Source organism: Symphodus melops (genome assembly GCF_947650265.1).
Source record: "Symphodus melops genome assembly, chromosome: 14".
Taxonomy (NCBI): domain Eukaryota; kingdom Metazoa; phylum Chordata; class Actinopteri; order Labriformes; family Labridae; genus Symphodus; species Symphodus melops.
In genome coordinates this window covers 16,105,367-16,122,414 of record NC_136704.1, presented here as the reverse complement: position 1 = coordinate 16,122,414, position 17,048 = coordinate 16,105,367, and the positions used below count along the sequence as shown (strand labels likewise).

The window sequence follows — 17,048 nt, the reverse complement described above, 5'->3', positions numbered from 1 at the left end:
TACTACGATAATCCCGGAAGTACTGTTATTGCCATTTCACATTAAAATGATAAACGTTGTCAAAACAAGTTTTGTACTGAATGACTTCTGCCGGTACACCTCATCTACAGTAATGTATTTAGTTTCCCTCGCTGTATTACCGTAAATCTAGATTGCTCCAATTATGTTATACACAAATGTGTTAATTCGGTTTCCGTTTATCATACCTGTTGCTCTACTTTTATTTTTTAAAGAAAGCAGCCGGAAGTGTTCGGATGTAGTGTTGGAGCTTGACGATGGTCCTCCTCTGCGTTGAACGCTGCTGGGAGGCTGTACTCGGATGAGGTGTGTAGGAGTCACATGGACACAAGCTTGTAGCCACTGTCCAGTGTTTGTCCACTCTTCTGTGAGACTCTGTGTGAAACTGTATCCTGTCAGTGTGTTATTTAAGTCAACTTTTCACTTATTGTTTTTTTTTAAATTTTATTTTAGCAAGCTTTTAGTGCGTTTTCATCCAGCATCCGTCACTTTTTTTTTTTTTTTTTTTTGGTGAATTTCCACTTCAGAGACCTTGGCGCTCCCTATGTTTCAATATGCTGCAAACTCTACATTCTCGCATCTGAAACCTGTTGTGTGATGCGAAACTTTCCCCCAGCCGAAGGAATTAAGGTTTGAATAAGTTTCCTCACGATGAATGAGGAGAGCAGAGGTGAGCACAGAGCAGAAAGCGGGAAGGACCTGGAGAAACAGCTCCGCTTACGAGTCTGCGTCCTAAATGAACTTTTAAAGACTGAACGGGATTATGTCGGGACACTCGAGTTTCTCTCGGTGAGTTTTGTCAACAACCTCAGCCAAACACGGCACACAAACACACAGTTTAACAGAAAGTAACGAAGCCCCCCCTCGAGCAAACAAATAAACACAAACAGCTTGCCTGTTTAGTATGCATGGTGCATCTCAACTCTCCCACAAGTGTAAGCGAACTGCGTGCTACTCATTCTGTATATAATAAGAGAAGAAGTTTTAACATATACTCAACTCGTTCTGTAAATATCCCGAACTCCTCTTTTTGCTGGGGATATTAACTTTTCAGATGTAAAGTGTGAAATTGGGAAAGCAGGCACAAAGAGGCATGGCACAGCCTTAGTTCCTTCACAGCTGGTGAGATGTTTAATCCTCCACTCAGCCTGACTATAGGCTGTTAGAGCGAAGCTTTTATTTCTTATAACTAATATCAGTCATTTTGACAAATGATTTCAGACATTTACATTTTTGGACATGTCTCTATATCAATTTTAATAATTAAGTAATTTGACGTCTGTGGAGGAAACAAACTGCTACAACAATCTCTGTATTTCAACTTCTACATCTGTCAACAGACGTGAAACCTCTCTTCCCTAGCGTCACTATTCCATTCATGTGATGACCCCACTTCCCAAAACACCATAGAAAACACTGCATAGTGACATTTTTCTGCTTCCTTTGCCAACTTCTGATCAAATCCAGGCGTGTGGAGCTCTGCCAAGGACAGCACAGGTGGACTCAAATGAAAACCACTGAGGCTGGCAGTCAGCTGGCGGCACAGCTCAAGCTGCACATTGAGCTTTACGCAGGGTTACTGCATTACAGGAATGATATGCTGTCAGCTTAATGGCATTACATAAAGTAATATCTTACCTAAAAAAAAAACAGGTTGGTGAGGGAACCTTTGGAAACATGGCCAGTTTGTATTTGAAATCTTTGAAATTTGTGACTGTGATAATCTCATTTTAAAAGAAATGTTAGTTGGAGGTTGAGGATGTTAAAAGTGACAAAGCTTGCAGTAAAATCCCTTGTACAATGTGCTGTTAGCCACTGGTTTGGAAGTATCCCATTTAATTATTCTGTGCAGTTTCAGTTTCATGGTGCGATGGGAACTTTGCAAGGAAGTCCGGTTAGTGTTTCCCCAGACCACATGTAAGAGTGTGTACACACTGACCTCCCTCCCACTCCCCAGATGTTTCCAATGGAGGACAGAGGGACAAGAAGGGAGGGGATCTGGCCTTTCTTAGAAGTGGCATCATTGGAGAAATGGAGGGGGCGATTAGATGAGCAACTGTGTTCTTTTTTTTTTTTTTTTTTTTTTCTTAGAAGAGGAGGGTGTGTGTGTGTGTGTGTGCAGCCACCCCTCCTTCATCTCCCCTTTAGTGCTGGGACTTGGATTCCTTTCAGAAGTGATGGATCCTTACAAGGGGACTCTGTTCTGGGACGGATGCATCCGACCAGATTGAGATCTGACAGTAAATGTATTGTTGGTTTAGCTGCATATCAAAGCCAAACGATTTCCAGTTGAGGAAAAAGATGCAAATTCAAAAAAAGCATGCAATGCTCGAAACAGAGAACCATGGAAATGCACTTAACATAGTGGAAATCTGCATTAACAGAGAATGTGCTGCAAAAACACACAAGCGCTGCAGTATTGAAAAGGTTGACAGGACTCTGACAGGACTGGTCTATGGGACTGTTTATTTCCAATTCTCCCTCATAAAGTACATCTCACATAAATAAATACAATGGAGGCCCGGAGCACGTCCGTTGTGAGGTTGAATATGCAGTGTGTTTCTTGATACGTTTGCTTCTGATGCTTCTGATTTATGTGTATTCTAAAGCACTTTATTATTATTTTTTTTTGTTTCGGTTGTCGTGTTTGTTTCAGAATTTTTTCACGTCATCCTAAAATGCAGCCTCCTTTTGCTAACAAAAATCTCAGCACTCGTTTTAAGTGACTCGGGAGAGAACAAAAAGTGACCTTTATCAACTGTCTTCACATCATGGAGGTCTTTGGGGAGACACTTGGGGAGGATCAAAGGCCGCCCTACCAGGGAGACGGCTGCCTTTCATCTGATCAGCCATAAACACACCTCGTTGCATCCTCATGTGTCGCATTACACCCCTATAAGTTTCTGCCCGTCATGAGGTCAGGATGGACAACTCAGCCCCCCCCTCTCCCCCGAGACTCCCTGGTAGGATAATCCAATTGGACGCAGAGTACCAGCAGGGAGAGTGGGAGACTGGATATTGCAAGAAGGGTAAAGGGTAGATGGGGGTGGTTTCTTCTCTTGTAAACCATATTTCCTGGAGGAGGAATTCCTCCGAGGTTAGGAAATACTGGGGAACAATGAGGCTCAGTTCAGTATAGCCAAAGTTTAACAGTGGAGCAGAGATTGCTCCTGCTGATCTGTGGGACCCAGAACACAATGCATCTCAGGCATACTTCACTCTTAAGGTAGTGGAAAACAACTCGGAGAGAGCGAGGACGATTAGAGCACTTTGTCCCAGGACAGCCTATTGTCTGGCAGCACCTCACCTTCTGTGGGAAAACATTCCGACTGCATCTTGAAGGTGTGAGGATCGGAGGGTCTAAATGTGACTTTCTTTGGATTGGAGTTTTCGAAAATGTACGCAGAAATCTGATAGTTGGAGGAAGACCGTAGGGAAGCCGTCTCAGGCCTATCTTACATAATGAGCGTTTATAGCCTGATAGTTTGTGGCAGTGTTTATCTTGGACAGCTACGAGCCGGTATAATGACAGTCATTCTTAGAAATGTCTGAATCAGGAGAACAAATCAAGGCACAATGTAAACAGCGACTTGAAAAAAAAGTTGTTTTTCTTTCTGCACTTTTTAAACAACAGCGTCAAATAGAATTACTAAACTATTTCTGTGCTTCTCATATTTTATATTTTATTTTTTGCATGATAAGCATTAAGCACATACAAAGAAGAAGACGTTTGGACATTGGAGGGGACTTTCCATGTCCTGATCGTGGAGAGAGATTGGAGCCACAAGTGAACTGATTTATTTACAGAAAGAAACCCGTGTTGCAGCGTGTTAAGTGATCCCTCAGCTGCTGCCTTCTTCTCTCCAACAAAAGCTTGTTGAGCTGTGACGCCGTCTCAGGATGCAACGTTCAAAACACGTTTAATCCCTTGCATAAAGACTGAGCTGTAAGACACGGAATAGGAACTCTAGTATTGGTCATTTTAATAATCAAAAGGAAGTTTATCTGCATGATTCTTTTTTTCTTGTTTATGTGGAAAGGTGTGTTGGTGTTTGGGAATTGAGCCTAATGGAGAAAATGGCCCCTAAAATCTTTTTATCCAAATGTTGAAGTGAACACTTTGTTTATGGAGAATCCAAATCTCACATTTAAATTTGTTTACATCCTGTATGAGAGAGTCGAGTAAGCTGAGAAGCAGTGTTCTTTTTTTAAACCGGCTACTTTTGACCTGTGGGCAGTCCTGACAGAGGTCAAGTCAGGGGAGAGCGTTCATATGCTGCGGACAGCGCTGATGACCTCAAAGGTCACGACCTCCTGCTCGTTTCCCTTTCCTGGCTGCCAGTTTTCAGCTCCCTCTCACTTTTTTAAAGGAAGCAGGGACAGAAGATGCTGATTGTCAACTATGGTCTGATTTGATAAAAAAACAACAAACCAAACTGTGTAAACAAGGAAACCAAAAGATTTCTGTGAGTACGTGTGTGGTTGTTTGAGTCCAGTGTCAGGACAAATATATAGAGGCATGTTGTAATGATGTGTAATTCATTGACTCTATGTACAAAGTCATTGATTAATCCAAATGTACATTTGAGCCAAAATACCCTGAAGGAGGAAGCTGACATCTTATGCTGGTTACATCATTTGGAGCTCGAGTGGAGAGAGTAGAAATCTGTCTGGTGAAGCCGCAGTGTTGGCATTCCATTCATTCCAGTAACCCAAACACACATTGAACTTACAGATAAAACAGCCACGACCCCTCAGGTCAGATCCCGTTCTTGTGTTGCTTTGAAGCAGACACTCAGCGTTATGGAAAGTTGAATAATTCCCATTTGATCGGTTCGCTACGTTTTTTTTTCTTTCTTTTCTGCTCCGTTAATCTGGAGCACACGGCGTTTCACAAGCTGACAAGCTGACAAGCTGACAAGCTGTCTGTCCTCTCTCACAAAATGCAAGTTTACATGCGAGATATTTCACGCCCCTGTTACAACCTTGTCTGCAATGTGTTTGTTCACCGGGATTGAAGGCATAATGTGGGGGGGGGGCAATTTATAACATCGGAGCACGAGAGAAGGAGCAGGACTCAGTGTGTGTGTGTGTGTGTGTGTGTGTGTGTGTAATGTGTAATGTGTGAAACCTTGTGTTTGTGTCGCTGTCGTCTGTTTGCGAGGATGCTGGGTGAAACGGGGCGAAAGGAAAAGTTATTTACTGTATGTTTACGTTGGTGTAATGACTCTAACTCTCTGTGATCCAGCGACCAGAGCAGATAACACGAAGCTGTTTGAAAAGCTCTGTAAGTGACCGATTGGATCAGACCGTCTATATTTAACATACACACTAACATGAAGCTGGTCAGTTGCGGTTACGAGACTGAGGGCGAACGCTAAGAGACCGCCTCTGGCCATTAGTGTTGCTTACATGAACTTGTCTCCGCGATTGGCTGCATTTAGTGATAAGAGCTGTTTCGGCCCTTTTTCTTCTTTTCCCCTTAATTACCTGCTTTTACTCCGAGCTGATGAGTGCCCGTCCTTACTGTTACTCCTTCCACATCGACCTCCTGAACCCGGCGACCTTTCACACACCTCTACTCTCTCCTCGTGCGCCTCTTCATTTCTTCCCTTCCCCACTCTGTCTGTAAAAGTTTCCTGTTAACACCACCGGGCTCGAGCCGAGCGTTTCCCCTTCGCTGAACAGCATCTCGAAACACTTCATAGCGTCTGAGTGTATTTTCTATTTCTGCTTTCATTTAACTCCGTTAAACACGACCCTGTCTGTTCGTTGTTTCTCTCCTCGACTCTTTCTGATTGGATTCGTTCAGCTGTTTCTCTGTCGGGGGAATGTTGTGTTTGTCCTGTTCTGTCACGCACACGCTTTTCTTTCTTTTTCACACCAATGACACCGCACACGCTTTAAGTGTGAATGTAATCGATCTGTCTTTGTTCAAAGTGTATGTTCATTTCTGCTTTGTGTTGTTGCATTGCCTCATATATATATATACACGTGTGTGTAAACTCTTAACTAAAAGATGTCTCATGCTGAAGACAAATGATGGCGAGGATTAGCTCAATGACAGCCGAGGCCTGTCCTGCACGGCGTCCTGTGTCAGCCGTGGGAATAATCGAGTGGGATCATCCTTCATCTGTCTCATGACTCATTTCGATACGGCTGAACTGAAGCTGCGTTTTGCACGTCTTCCGAAAACATTTCAGCCACTCGTCTATTCCAAAACGTTTAGTCACATTCATGCCCACATCGTGTTTTATGCAACTTTGGCAGAGCGTAACAAGAAACGTGGACTATGTTCGTGCTCAAAAAGCGGCGTAATAACGTAACTTATCATGACGTTAGTTTCAGTTTCTTCCTGTTTGTGAGGATTAGTGTTGAACCACTTTCATTCGGAACGCTGGCTTAGTTGTTCACTGAAAACCAACTTGTTTTTTTTCCATTTTTATTTGCCCAAGTTCTTGTGACGCTTTCATTGTTAAGTTAATAGTTCACCATAATGAATGTAAATTTTAATATTATCAAAGGATTGGTTCAACCTTTTAAGACATGAACTTTTTCTCTGTGCTGCAGAGATTCAGACGAAACAGCCATTGAGCTTTCCGAGCATACAGACCTGTTCGAGGGATAAGCAGCCACTTTGGCCAAAAAAAAACGAACGCAGGGGGCTTTATGTGCTCGGCTATGTCTCAGGTTTAGCTAATGTATAGTGACCCCCATGTTTAATGTATGCTATGCTACACTAAGCGAACCAGCTGCAGACTAGCATCATTTATACAGTGAAGAGAGCCCATTAAACTTCCCTTCTGACGCGTTTTCATTTCTTTAAGGCTTGAAATTAGTGCAATGCATTATTCAAACAAGTAGCGATAAACTGTGTGCTTCTGCTTTCTGCTCTTTTCTCTTCCTTTCACTGCACACTGCCTCCATAGTCCTCATGCAGCTTACACTGTGGAGAGTTTCTTTCGCTTTGTCCCAGGGGCCATTTTTCAAGCAGGATTTCCTTCCTTCCTTGCTGGCACTCCCGGTCTTTACATTGTGCTGCAAGTTTCCTGCTTCAACACACTCGCTCTCTCTCTCACACACACACACACACACTTCCCCCTCCAGGAGGGAGGAAAGGAGAGTTTTGCCGCAGGTGCCCACTTGGCAGTATTGGGCTTAGTTGCGTATAGAGAAGAGGGCTGTAAGGACCCTCGTACTGAGTCTATGGTGTGTGGATTCAGCTCAGGAGGCAGAGGTGGTGCTGTCTTGATGCCCAGAGGAGAAGGCAGCCTTTGATTTAGCCAATGCCAGCTGCCAGGTCACATGGGACTTACGTGCCAATAGTAGAAAAGTGGCGGGACTACTGTAGACGCAGGGATGTCCAACGGAGTGTGAAGGGGTCATCGTCACAAAGGGGCCTGTGTTTTAGCTGGTACGCTTTAATGCAGGGATCACACATCTGTTAACATCAGTAAACCTTCAGTGTCGGTTGAAACCTGCTTCAGCAATGGCGTTCATGTAGATTTGCAAAGAATGAACCAATAACACTCTTTGGTATTATTAATCCCACATAACAAGAGCAGCTGTCGCTACACTTTTAAATCTGACTGAAACATTTTTGATAGAGAGTCCTGAGAATGGGGGTTTGACAAGTTTCTCTGTAGTTTCATCTCTAACTTTCCACGTCATTAGTGTCTCCATATATCCTGCCTTTCTGGGCTCTGAGTCTATAAACACCCACAGTGGCCCAGCCAGACATGATGGAAAATTCCATTTCACTCCCAATTATTTAATTAAGCACTTGAATGGGATTTGTTATACGGCTCTGAGAGTTAGACAAGTGGCCCTCTGTCCCTCGGCCTATCTCGTCTGCACACATCCTTTCCATGTGTCTCTGTCCGTCTGACTCTTTCCATTTCACTTCAGTCTCTGAAACAAGTTGTTTTGGACTCTAAATTACACAATGACTGGATTTATTTGACTGATATAAAATAAATAAAAATAAGGCCTCTCCTTTACATTCAACATCTTTTTAGAGTTTTAGTGCTTTAGTTCTGCCTGTGAAGCTGAAGGGCCCTGCGCTCGCTCGTGGTGGATTTTGTTTGGTCTCTGCTAAATAGCGTAAAGAGGAAAGAGTGCTGTCTCGACCCAATCTACATCCAGATGTGTACATTGATGACGTCACAAGAGAAGCTATGAGGGAACATGGAACTTTCTGGAAAATGAAGCTCCAATGAGTCTATATCAAGCTGTTTTGCTCCCTCGGGGGGGAAAAGAAATAATTAAGCTTTTTTTTTTTTTTTTAAACCTGGCTTTAAAGCCTTTTTTATTCAGCTGTAATAATTGACATTTTAATATGGGCTTCGATGGAGAGTTCTTGGCTTTAACTTTAATCCAATCACTCTTTTCTTCTCAGAAAATGAGCTAACTATGACCGGCTCCGTAGCTTTTTGTCACTAAATAATAAATGACTGACGGACTAACTCAAACACTCCTTTAAAGTAAATGGTTTTGTTCATGCTGATGTGAAAGAAAAACCTTAATCTATAAACCTTTACACTCATCGGTATGGAGCCTTCGGCTTTGTCCATTCTCAGACAAAAAGAAGACAGAACCCTGGCAGACGGGTTATTTGTACCGGTGGGCGTGCTTTGAGTAGTGCTTCAAGGAGAGTGACAGTGGGGTACAAACTGGCTCGGTGTCTGTTCACTTCTTCATCGACAGTGTCCGCTTTCTTAGCGTGACAGAGCCTGGCTCTGCAGGTTTCCTTTTTTCCCCTGCCTGTCCCGCTGAGATAGACGTCTGTGTGTGACAGTCATGCTTGGAAGAGCGCCACAGATTGGCAGACTGATGATTCTGCTTAGTCATCCTGCAGATCAATGCATGGTCTCCGTGTGCGGCTCTGATGGGAATTGCCAGTTATCCGTGGGTAATGGTTTGCTCGGTTTCACATTGAGGTTGGAGAAGCATCAGTAGCTGTCTCTTAAGTCTAACGCTCATCTAGTGGAGGCTCGTTTTGCTGCTTAATATCCAATTTCACAAGTCAAAAGATTCCTCCTAATACGCTGAGGATAGCTGCGGTTTACAGTGCTGTGATGGGTGAAATTGAACAAAACTACAGCCTGTCAGGCAGCTAGTGTAATGGACATGACCACAAGCAACATTTTATGCTCATATGCTCATTTCAATCCAGTGTCAATTGTGCACCTAGCTCACCAACACTGAGGCACAAACATAGTCAGTAATGAATCGCTTCATTTCAGCTATTTGTGTATTTCCTTTGCTGCCTGGATCACTGGCAGGTCAAGAATGACATCAAAGAGAAAAAAAAACATACACAAATAAGTTTTAGGAGATCTTTGAAAGCACATTACTTGGATGGTAATAATAGATTTTCAAACCAGACTTCCCGATCATTTTTCACCCACAAGCATCACCTGAAACAAACAAAAACCTTTGAAATTAAAAATCCATGAAGTCCCATACATTTTCCTCAAAAAAGCATCTTCTACAAGAGTATTTTGTTGCCTTTTGGGATTCTTTCAAAGATTTTCAAAATAAAGCGTTCCAAGAGTTCCAAAGACAAACGAACACACTCTTGGTTCTCTTAGTTGTTAATGAAAACCAGAAATCCAGCATTGAGCCGCGCAGATGAGCCTTAATCGCCACTCCCTCCAAAGACATATTAACATTCCCCACTGTATGGTGTCTGTTTCCTGTATACATTCCAAGCTGAGAGAAGCGGGATGAATTTGGAAAATTAGTGGGAGGTGTAACTAGATTGGAAGCCCAGGATGACTTTTGGACGTGTCTCCGGGACTTGATGAGGACAGCAGGGGCCGGCTTCTCTACAAAGTGAATGACAGACTCTTGACTTGAGGACTTCTGGTGACGGTTCAGTTTGTGCTTGCCAGGAGTTATTTTTTTATTTTGTATTAGTGTGCGTCTTTGCAAGAGATTGAACCCACCAATGTTGATGTGAAAAGCATTTCCTCTGCGGAGGAAGCACAGTGAAGGCAGTGTATCCTCCCTGAAGGGTTTGTCGTGTTGAGGCCAAACAAGGCTTGTTTTTCACCCTCCCCTTCTCACCATCTCTACTTCCTTATTATCCGTTTATTCTGCTGTCTCTCTGTCTGTTCGGCTACTCTTTAGTTTCCTCACAAGCACAATGCAGCAGCCCTCACGTGCACGAATCACACGGACTCAGGTGTTTCCGGAGCTTCCCCGAGGCTTCCAAGCTGCTGGCACACCTGTTAGCTGCTGTTTTTAAACGGTTAGCACAGTGCTTTACTTTTTGGTCTGCCATCCTTTGGGACAGATGTATGATGAATGAAAATGAGACGCTCACTCAAAAAGACAGTTGAGTTAATGAGCATACTGTCACAGTCTAGTGATTCACTACAGTAGGCTTTTTCGTGCAGAAGTTTTTTGTGTCTCCATCTCTGGCTTTGAATAGTCTTTGTCTTGTTTTTTTTTGTGTGTTTGTTAACAGGAGAGGATTCTTTTATAGATACTGGACTAGGATATATTAAAATACCCATTACCCATACATGATAGTAGTATTATCTCCATCCATTGAGTTCAAGATGCATGTGTTTGTGTTGGAGTGTTTGCCAGTTCTCCATTCAGGACAACAAAGCAAATTAGTGAACCAGCCGTGTACAAAAGAGGCAGTATGTCCGATAAAACTCTGAGAAAGGCCCATTTATTCTCCCGGAGTTCATACTGGTCACCAGTGCCAATGAACCCAGAACTGACCCTTTGCAATTTTAGAAATGGATCTCACAAAGCAGCAACTTTGGCTGCAGAGTAAGCTTTTAAAATAGTGCAGACAGAAGTGCCATTTCCTTCAATTGTCCTACTCCTTTAAAGTGGCAGCTTCAGTCCTTTTAAATTCAGGGTGATCTGCTGTTGAACCAATCGATCAGCTGAGACCTCGGGTGGTTGTTTGGCATTAGTACATCAAACAGGTCCCACGTTCCTTTAAATGTTTTAATGTGAGTGCATTAGCAGATGTTTGAGGCTCACTTTGTTCTTGATTCAAACTCATTTCTGTTACCTGGGAGCAGCTAGATGGACTTCTTTTAATTTTTGTTTTTATTCCCAGTGTAATTCACTGCATCACTTTCAGAACTTTTTAGTACACTTCTCCACGTCCAGTGAGATTTATGTTCCCCTCATCCGTCCATTCTGCATGGTGTGGCTTTGTAATGTGATGAACCATTTGCTTTTCATCCCCCTGTGCTCTCTCCATCTTCTTGTCCACTCACTTCATGTTTTATTTTATTTTTTAAATGTACTTTTTTGACATACCCAGATGCTCTAGCTTCGCAATTGTATTATACACAGACTTTATTTTGAAGTTCAAGAATGTCCTTCATTGTCTCTCATTTTTAGTGTTTTATGTGTTTGAGGGAGCCAGAAGCCTCTGTTTACGCAGAAGTCCTTGTGTGGTTTGTCTGTTTCACTCACACAGAGATCAACATTTACAGGAGGGGAGACCAGCCTTCCGTCGATTGTATCTGTCAAATTATGTGAAGAGATCCTGGGGGGGAACGGGGGGGGGCAATATTGCATAATGTCCATTCACAAAGTATCCTGAACTAAGTTGGGTGGGTCTGTTACACCTCTACATACATGCATACATTACATACATTTACAAAGAGAAAGGTTCCAAACCATATCTCACAGACATTTCTGCTATTAACAACTACAGTAAAAGGATCTCTGTCCTCATTCTGGTGCTGATGGTTTGGGTATGTTTTGACCAGAGAAGTAGGCCGTCCCACCTTCGGTTTTGGACGCCCCTCGGTTTACCAGGCTAACAGGTAACTGGTTCAGAAATGACTGAAATAACTTCCCAACTTGAAAAGCCTCTGGGTTATCCTAACAAGCTTGACCATGTAGAAACGTTGTAAAATGACTATAGGATAAATGTTTTGTTTAAGTATCGGCTCATTTTGCCATCCCACACTCAAGTCTAGGTTATGGAATACGTACAAAAAGCACACGTTTTTGGGGATTAATGAAGGCACATATTAATTCCTTGCTGCACTACAGCATCAGGTAGTACAGGCATCATTTCCACGCTTTCGTTGCTCACAGCATGTTATCCGGTGTTGATTAATGGCAGGTATGGCCTCATCCAGTGATTCGACCAATCCATTCATCACACCCAGCTTCTTTGTGGAATAATGAAAACTTTAATGGGGTTTTAATGTGTGGTCCCTCCCTGAGCCATCACTGACAATCAATGTGATTATACCTTGGCCTCAGGGAACAAAGTGACTTTCTGAGAGAGTTTTTTTTTTTTTCCTTGTTGATGCATGATTAGGGTAAAAAAAAAGGAAAAAAAAGACTATTGTACAAGGAGAGAAGATGACGTCTGATGCAGGAAAAAAGAACAGCCTGTGGCTACTCGAGCACTTCAAATGAGCGAAGGGGAAAAGTTTGTCGGGGTGAATGGATGCCTTTTTTTTTTTTTTTTTTAGAACTTTTCTTAATCTGCCAATGGAAAGAAGACTGTTATAAAATCTCTGCAGTTGTCCAACTCTTTTATTGTCTTTGTCTCCTCAGTTCATCCTTTTGGCATCATCCGTCTTTTTCTGAGTATCTTCGAAGCATATGGCACTGATAGAATATTCCTGTTGGGAAAAGTAGGACTGTGAAGCATATCCTTCTCTGTTCTAAAATCTCATCACCAACGGCTCCTATTCAGCTTGAAAGTGCAATAAAGTCTTTTTGTGATTCAGTTGAAGCCAGTGGTCTAGCATGCTGGATTCCAGCTAGAACGAACATCCAGTCCTAGGGAACAAAATGTGCCCAGGAATTCAATGGTCTTTATAGAGTAAATGAACAAAGACAGCAGCCGTGGCAGAGGAAAGTAGAAATGCGTTATGTTAAAAATGGACTCTGAAAACATGTTTCGGAAGTCCGGTGAATGATCATTGCCTTTCGGTACTACATTTGAATGACTAGTACCACACTGGATTTGAATCAAACAGGATGTTGCAAACGAGCTGCGCCTTTTATTTACAGCCGTGCTGTCTGATACTGAACCGACCTGGATGTGAGCTTGTACTCACGGTCACCACGGTTATAAATTCAGTCAGTCTGTCAGTTTCCCATTCAATGTCCTCGGAGCTGCTCCACTGAGGCCGTCCTGGCCGTCTCTCTCTGGAGGAGACATGTTGAGTTTCCCCAAATCAAGACGGAGCCATCGTCAATTGTTGGAGACAAACCAGGACAGCGTCTCAGATGGATGTCTCAGACCTTTTGTGTGACAGAATCTGTTTTCTTCTGTGCTATTGTGATCAACTACATGAGAGAAGGCTTTATTTTTAATTCAGTCCTTACACGATCACTTTGATGCCCCAAATGAAACAATTTCTTTTCTTTTACTTTCTTATCTTTTGGGAAGATAACACAATTCATTATCTTCCTCCAATCAGATTAAGAGTGCAGCCTGCACTCCATTATGCCACTTTTTGTTTACTTCTGCAGCTCGGCTTCTCGTGTTTTTGCTGCGGCGTCGCAGATGTAACAGTATAATTAGTGCTTTGCAGATACAGTGATTATTTCCTGTTCAGTGGAATCTTCATTATTAAAAGTGAAGTGATGGACTCCCTAATGAGCCCATGTTTGATGTTACACATCAATGACAGGAAGTGTTTTTTGTAATGCAAATGAGCACCGCTTTTGCGTCGCTAAGGTCCGATACTGTAAGCCCTGTCAGGCCTGTACAAGGGCCTGTCTCCGTGTTTGTACATTTTAGACTTGCTAATCAGATGCTAATGCTCATGAGTGGCAGAGTTGGGAGGCAAGACAGCTACAGAATGGTAATCAGCATGAACTTGGCCTCAAACAAAGAGGCTGATTATTTATGCTGCTTCCCCCCCACCACCACCACCACCACCAGCAGCCCAGATCCAAGTATGTACAGTCCTTCTACATTTCATTTTAAAGTGTTACTTGACATCTATATAATCTAAATAAGATGATTCCAGTTATTTCCTTAATGTCTGCTTTTTTGTACAGTACAGAGTATTGCTTTGTAATACCATTATAATGGCTTTACCATTCATTTAGGAAACCACCTATCAGCTCTTCATTAATCAAATGAAACGTTTTAATACTCAGGTTGCAACTGCTCAGTGACATCACAGCTTCAAGGAGTAACGCTTGGCTCATCCGCTCATTAAAGTGAGCTGTTTACATGCTTTGTGCTCGTATTATGTTAGCTTGCTCAGGTCGGGCTGCCTGCTGTGTGGCTGCATAGGGGGACAGATGGCGTTATGGCCCTCAGTGGGGCGGTAAAAGGGATGCTGATGGTTAGGTCAACTGCAAAGACAGATGTAACTCCCCCCCCCCCCCTCGCACTCGCCGTCCCCGAATACATCCTGCTGTCTTTCCTAGCCGAGCGTGATCATGTTGGTCATGCGTTTGTTGGAGCTGCTGTTGTCGGCTCGTGTCGTGCTGCACCATGACGTCTCTTGGATTGTCGCGATGCCCTCCTTGCTAATTAAGTTGTCTGTCATATTGTGATGGTGTTGTGACTTCACTGGCAGGCCTGATGATTGAGTTTGGACAGCTCTAATGCATCCTGGGAGCGCTACTTTTTTACTAAATGGTGTCATGATTGACTCACTTGGAATCAAACTGTTGGTTAAAATCCCTTCTCTGCCTTTCTTTTCTTTTATTCAGCTAATTTATCTTTTATGTTGTGAATCTCACCAAAGTATTTCAGCAGACAGGTTTGGCATAATAAAATCAAAGCACATACTTTATTCTAGTCACAGATCTCATCTCTGCTTTTATCTTACTTGGGTTTCAGGCTTTCATTCCATTAGGGAGATATATAGAGTTAGTGAAATGACATGGGGAATGAAAATAAATGTCCGTAAGACTAAACCCACATTACACAAGCTTGTTTTTGTGATGTTATGCCGAGGAAACATTTGTCTTCTCACTTCTTCTCTCATTCAAATTTGACAACAACGTGACCATCGGGGATTTTGTTTTTGTTCCTTCAAATCAAGTTGATGAAGCTGAAATTCAAAGCTATTAAAAACAATCTCTCCTACTTTTAAATGAAGTCTTTTAGATGTAAGCCTCGCTTCGGATTCCATCACAGCTTCCCTCATCGTGAAGTGCAAAACAGACATCAATCAAATCGATCAGTTTGTTTTCCACAGAGCTTTCTAGTGAAGATTGATTAGTGTCTGACAAACAGTGTTCAATGCCTTTCACCTATGAAGATAAAGAGTCTTGTCTGGTACCTGCTCTTTATAAGAAAAGCTTTCCTCTCAGGCAACATTTGTAAAGTTCCTTATTCTTTCTTAGTCACATTTTAAGAATACATTCGATGCACACCTTCTTAATTTGCCATTCTCACAAAGTGCCTTGAAGCATTAAATAGGTTGTCCGGGGCTTGTGCAGTGAAGCAGCCTGGGAAACTGCGTCTTCAGGGAGCTAAGAGCACTTCCCATCCATCTTAATTCAAACACTGTTGGCCTCTCTAACTCCCATCCCCAGCCACTTAACACCACCTATAAAATACCATGCACTGCAATTATTCTATTTTTATTCTGTCATAGTGAAAGATTGTGTTTAAATTTGTTTAGTTATTCATCGTGATGGTTTACCAAGTGTTGCAGCTGCACACAAAGCCTTTACTACTCTTGTGTTCATCTTGTTAAAGGCACGAGTTAATCTCATCCCGGAGCCAGTCGAGAAGTGTTAACGGCTGCTTTCATTCTCAGGTGTTTCTACATCGACTCAACCAGTATGCAGCCACCAAAATCGACAAGAATATCACGGAGGAAACGGTCAAGGTGAGGATAAATCTGTGAGGAACGGGAGTGCATATTTATGAGGGAACGTTTCAGGGCAACTGATTATGACTCAGTCAGTGAAGAGACCTGATCCAATCAAAGGCTGAAAATAACACCACAAGCTAAATAAAGTGTCTGTTTTTGTTTTGGGATGCTTTGTCGACCTGAAATAGCACGAAGAAAGACAAAGTGGGCGATCCAGGAAGCAGCTGTGAATATAATCTGTTTATAACTGATTCCGTCTGGAGGATAATAAAGGATCCTCTCTCACAGTGGGGGGGGGGGGGGGGGGGGGGGGGGGGGGGGGGGGGGGGGGGGGGGGGGGGGGGGGGGGGGCGTGTCTGTGACTGTTTCTGTATGTTTGCTTACTTTTGATGGTAAATACGCTTTCAGTGGATATTTACTGCATGCGCCCTTTTTGTGAATGTGTCTCTTTCTGTTGGGTTTTGTTTGGAAACATGCCACACAGAGAGGACTTTGGGGGAAAAACGTGGGTTGATATCAAGTCAAGTAAGCAGGCTGTGATGTCACAAAGCAGTTGAATAACATCCTACCATTGGACCAGAAAAAAAACACATCAAATTTAACCAAACTTTTAGCTGTTTTTAGTATCACTCAGGGTTATATTTTGCCTGAGACCATCCATAAAAGTTACCCACGAGCTTCTTTCTCCATCCAGAGTCAGCCTATTGTTTTGTCCTTTTAATATCACCACGAAAATGGCATCACAAAGGGCAGAAATAAACACCACATAAAGGGAAAGTTTCCACTCAACAGATCTTAAAAATGTGCTTCTTTTGATGCTTCTTTGCTAAACCATCTTATATTATCCAAAATGTAATAATCAAAGTAAAGTTGCCTAATTCAAAGAAAACCACACTCTTTCTTTGGTAGTCTCAGAAGTTTCCTTCCTTCGTCCCTTTGACCACAACAAAGCAGAAAATGCGGAACTATTGATTCAGGGCATTTTAGGCACACCAATAGCTGGCGGATATACCACCCAATTTCTAAAAGTATGGTGAAATATAAATAGAAACAGAATATGATGATTTTTAAAACGTTGGAACCGTGTATTTAATTAAAAATGGACAACTACAACACATTGAATGCTGTAATTGAGAAATGTAATCGTTGGAACTATATGTCCATTTTGAATTTGATGCCAGTAACATATTTGAAAATGTTGCTGTGTACAGAAGCATAGGGTTACCCTTT

The 17,048-nt window shown here is 42.5% G+C and overlaps 1 protein-coding gene across 2 annotated transcripts in view; it reads left to right on the top strand.

Annotated features, from left to right (window-relative positions):
* Positions 1-304: 304 nt before the first annotated feature.
* Positions 305-17,048, top strand: part of prex2 (phosphatidylinositol-3,4,5-trisphosphate-dependent Rac exchange factor 2) — an 85,702-nt gene continuing 68,958 nt past the window's right edge. The window contains exons 1-2 of one of the 2 annotated variants that reach the window (XM_079361215.1): positions 305-807; positions 15,762-15,833. In XM_079361215.1, coding sequence (XP_079217341.1) covers positions 670-807; positions 15,762-15,833 — 210 coding nt within the window. In that variant the 5' untranslated portion in view covers positions 305-669. Of the gene's footprint in view, positions 808-9,669; positions 9,856-15,761; positions 15,834-17,048 lie in introns of those variants that run through there. The other variant, XM_079361216.1, reaches the window with a different exon arrangement.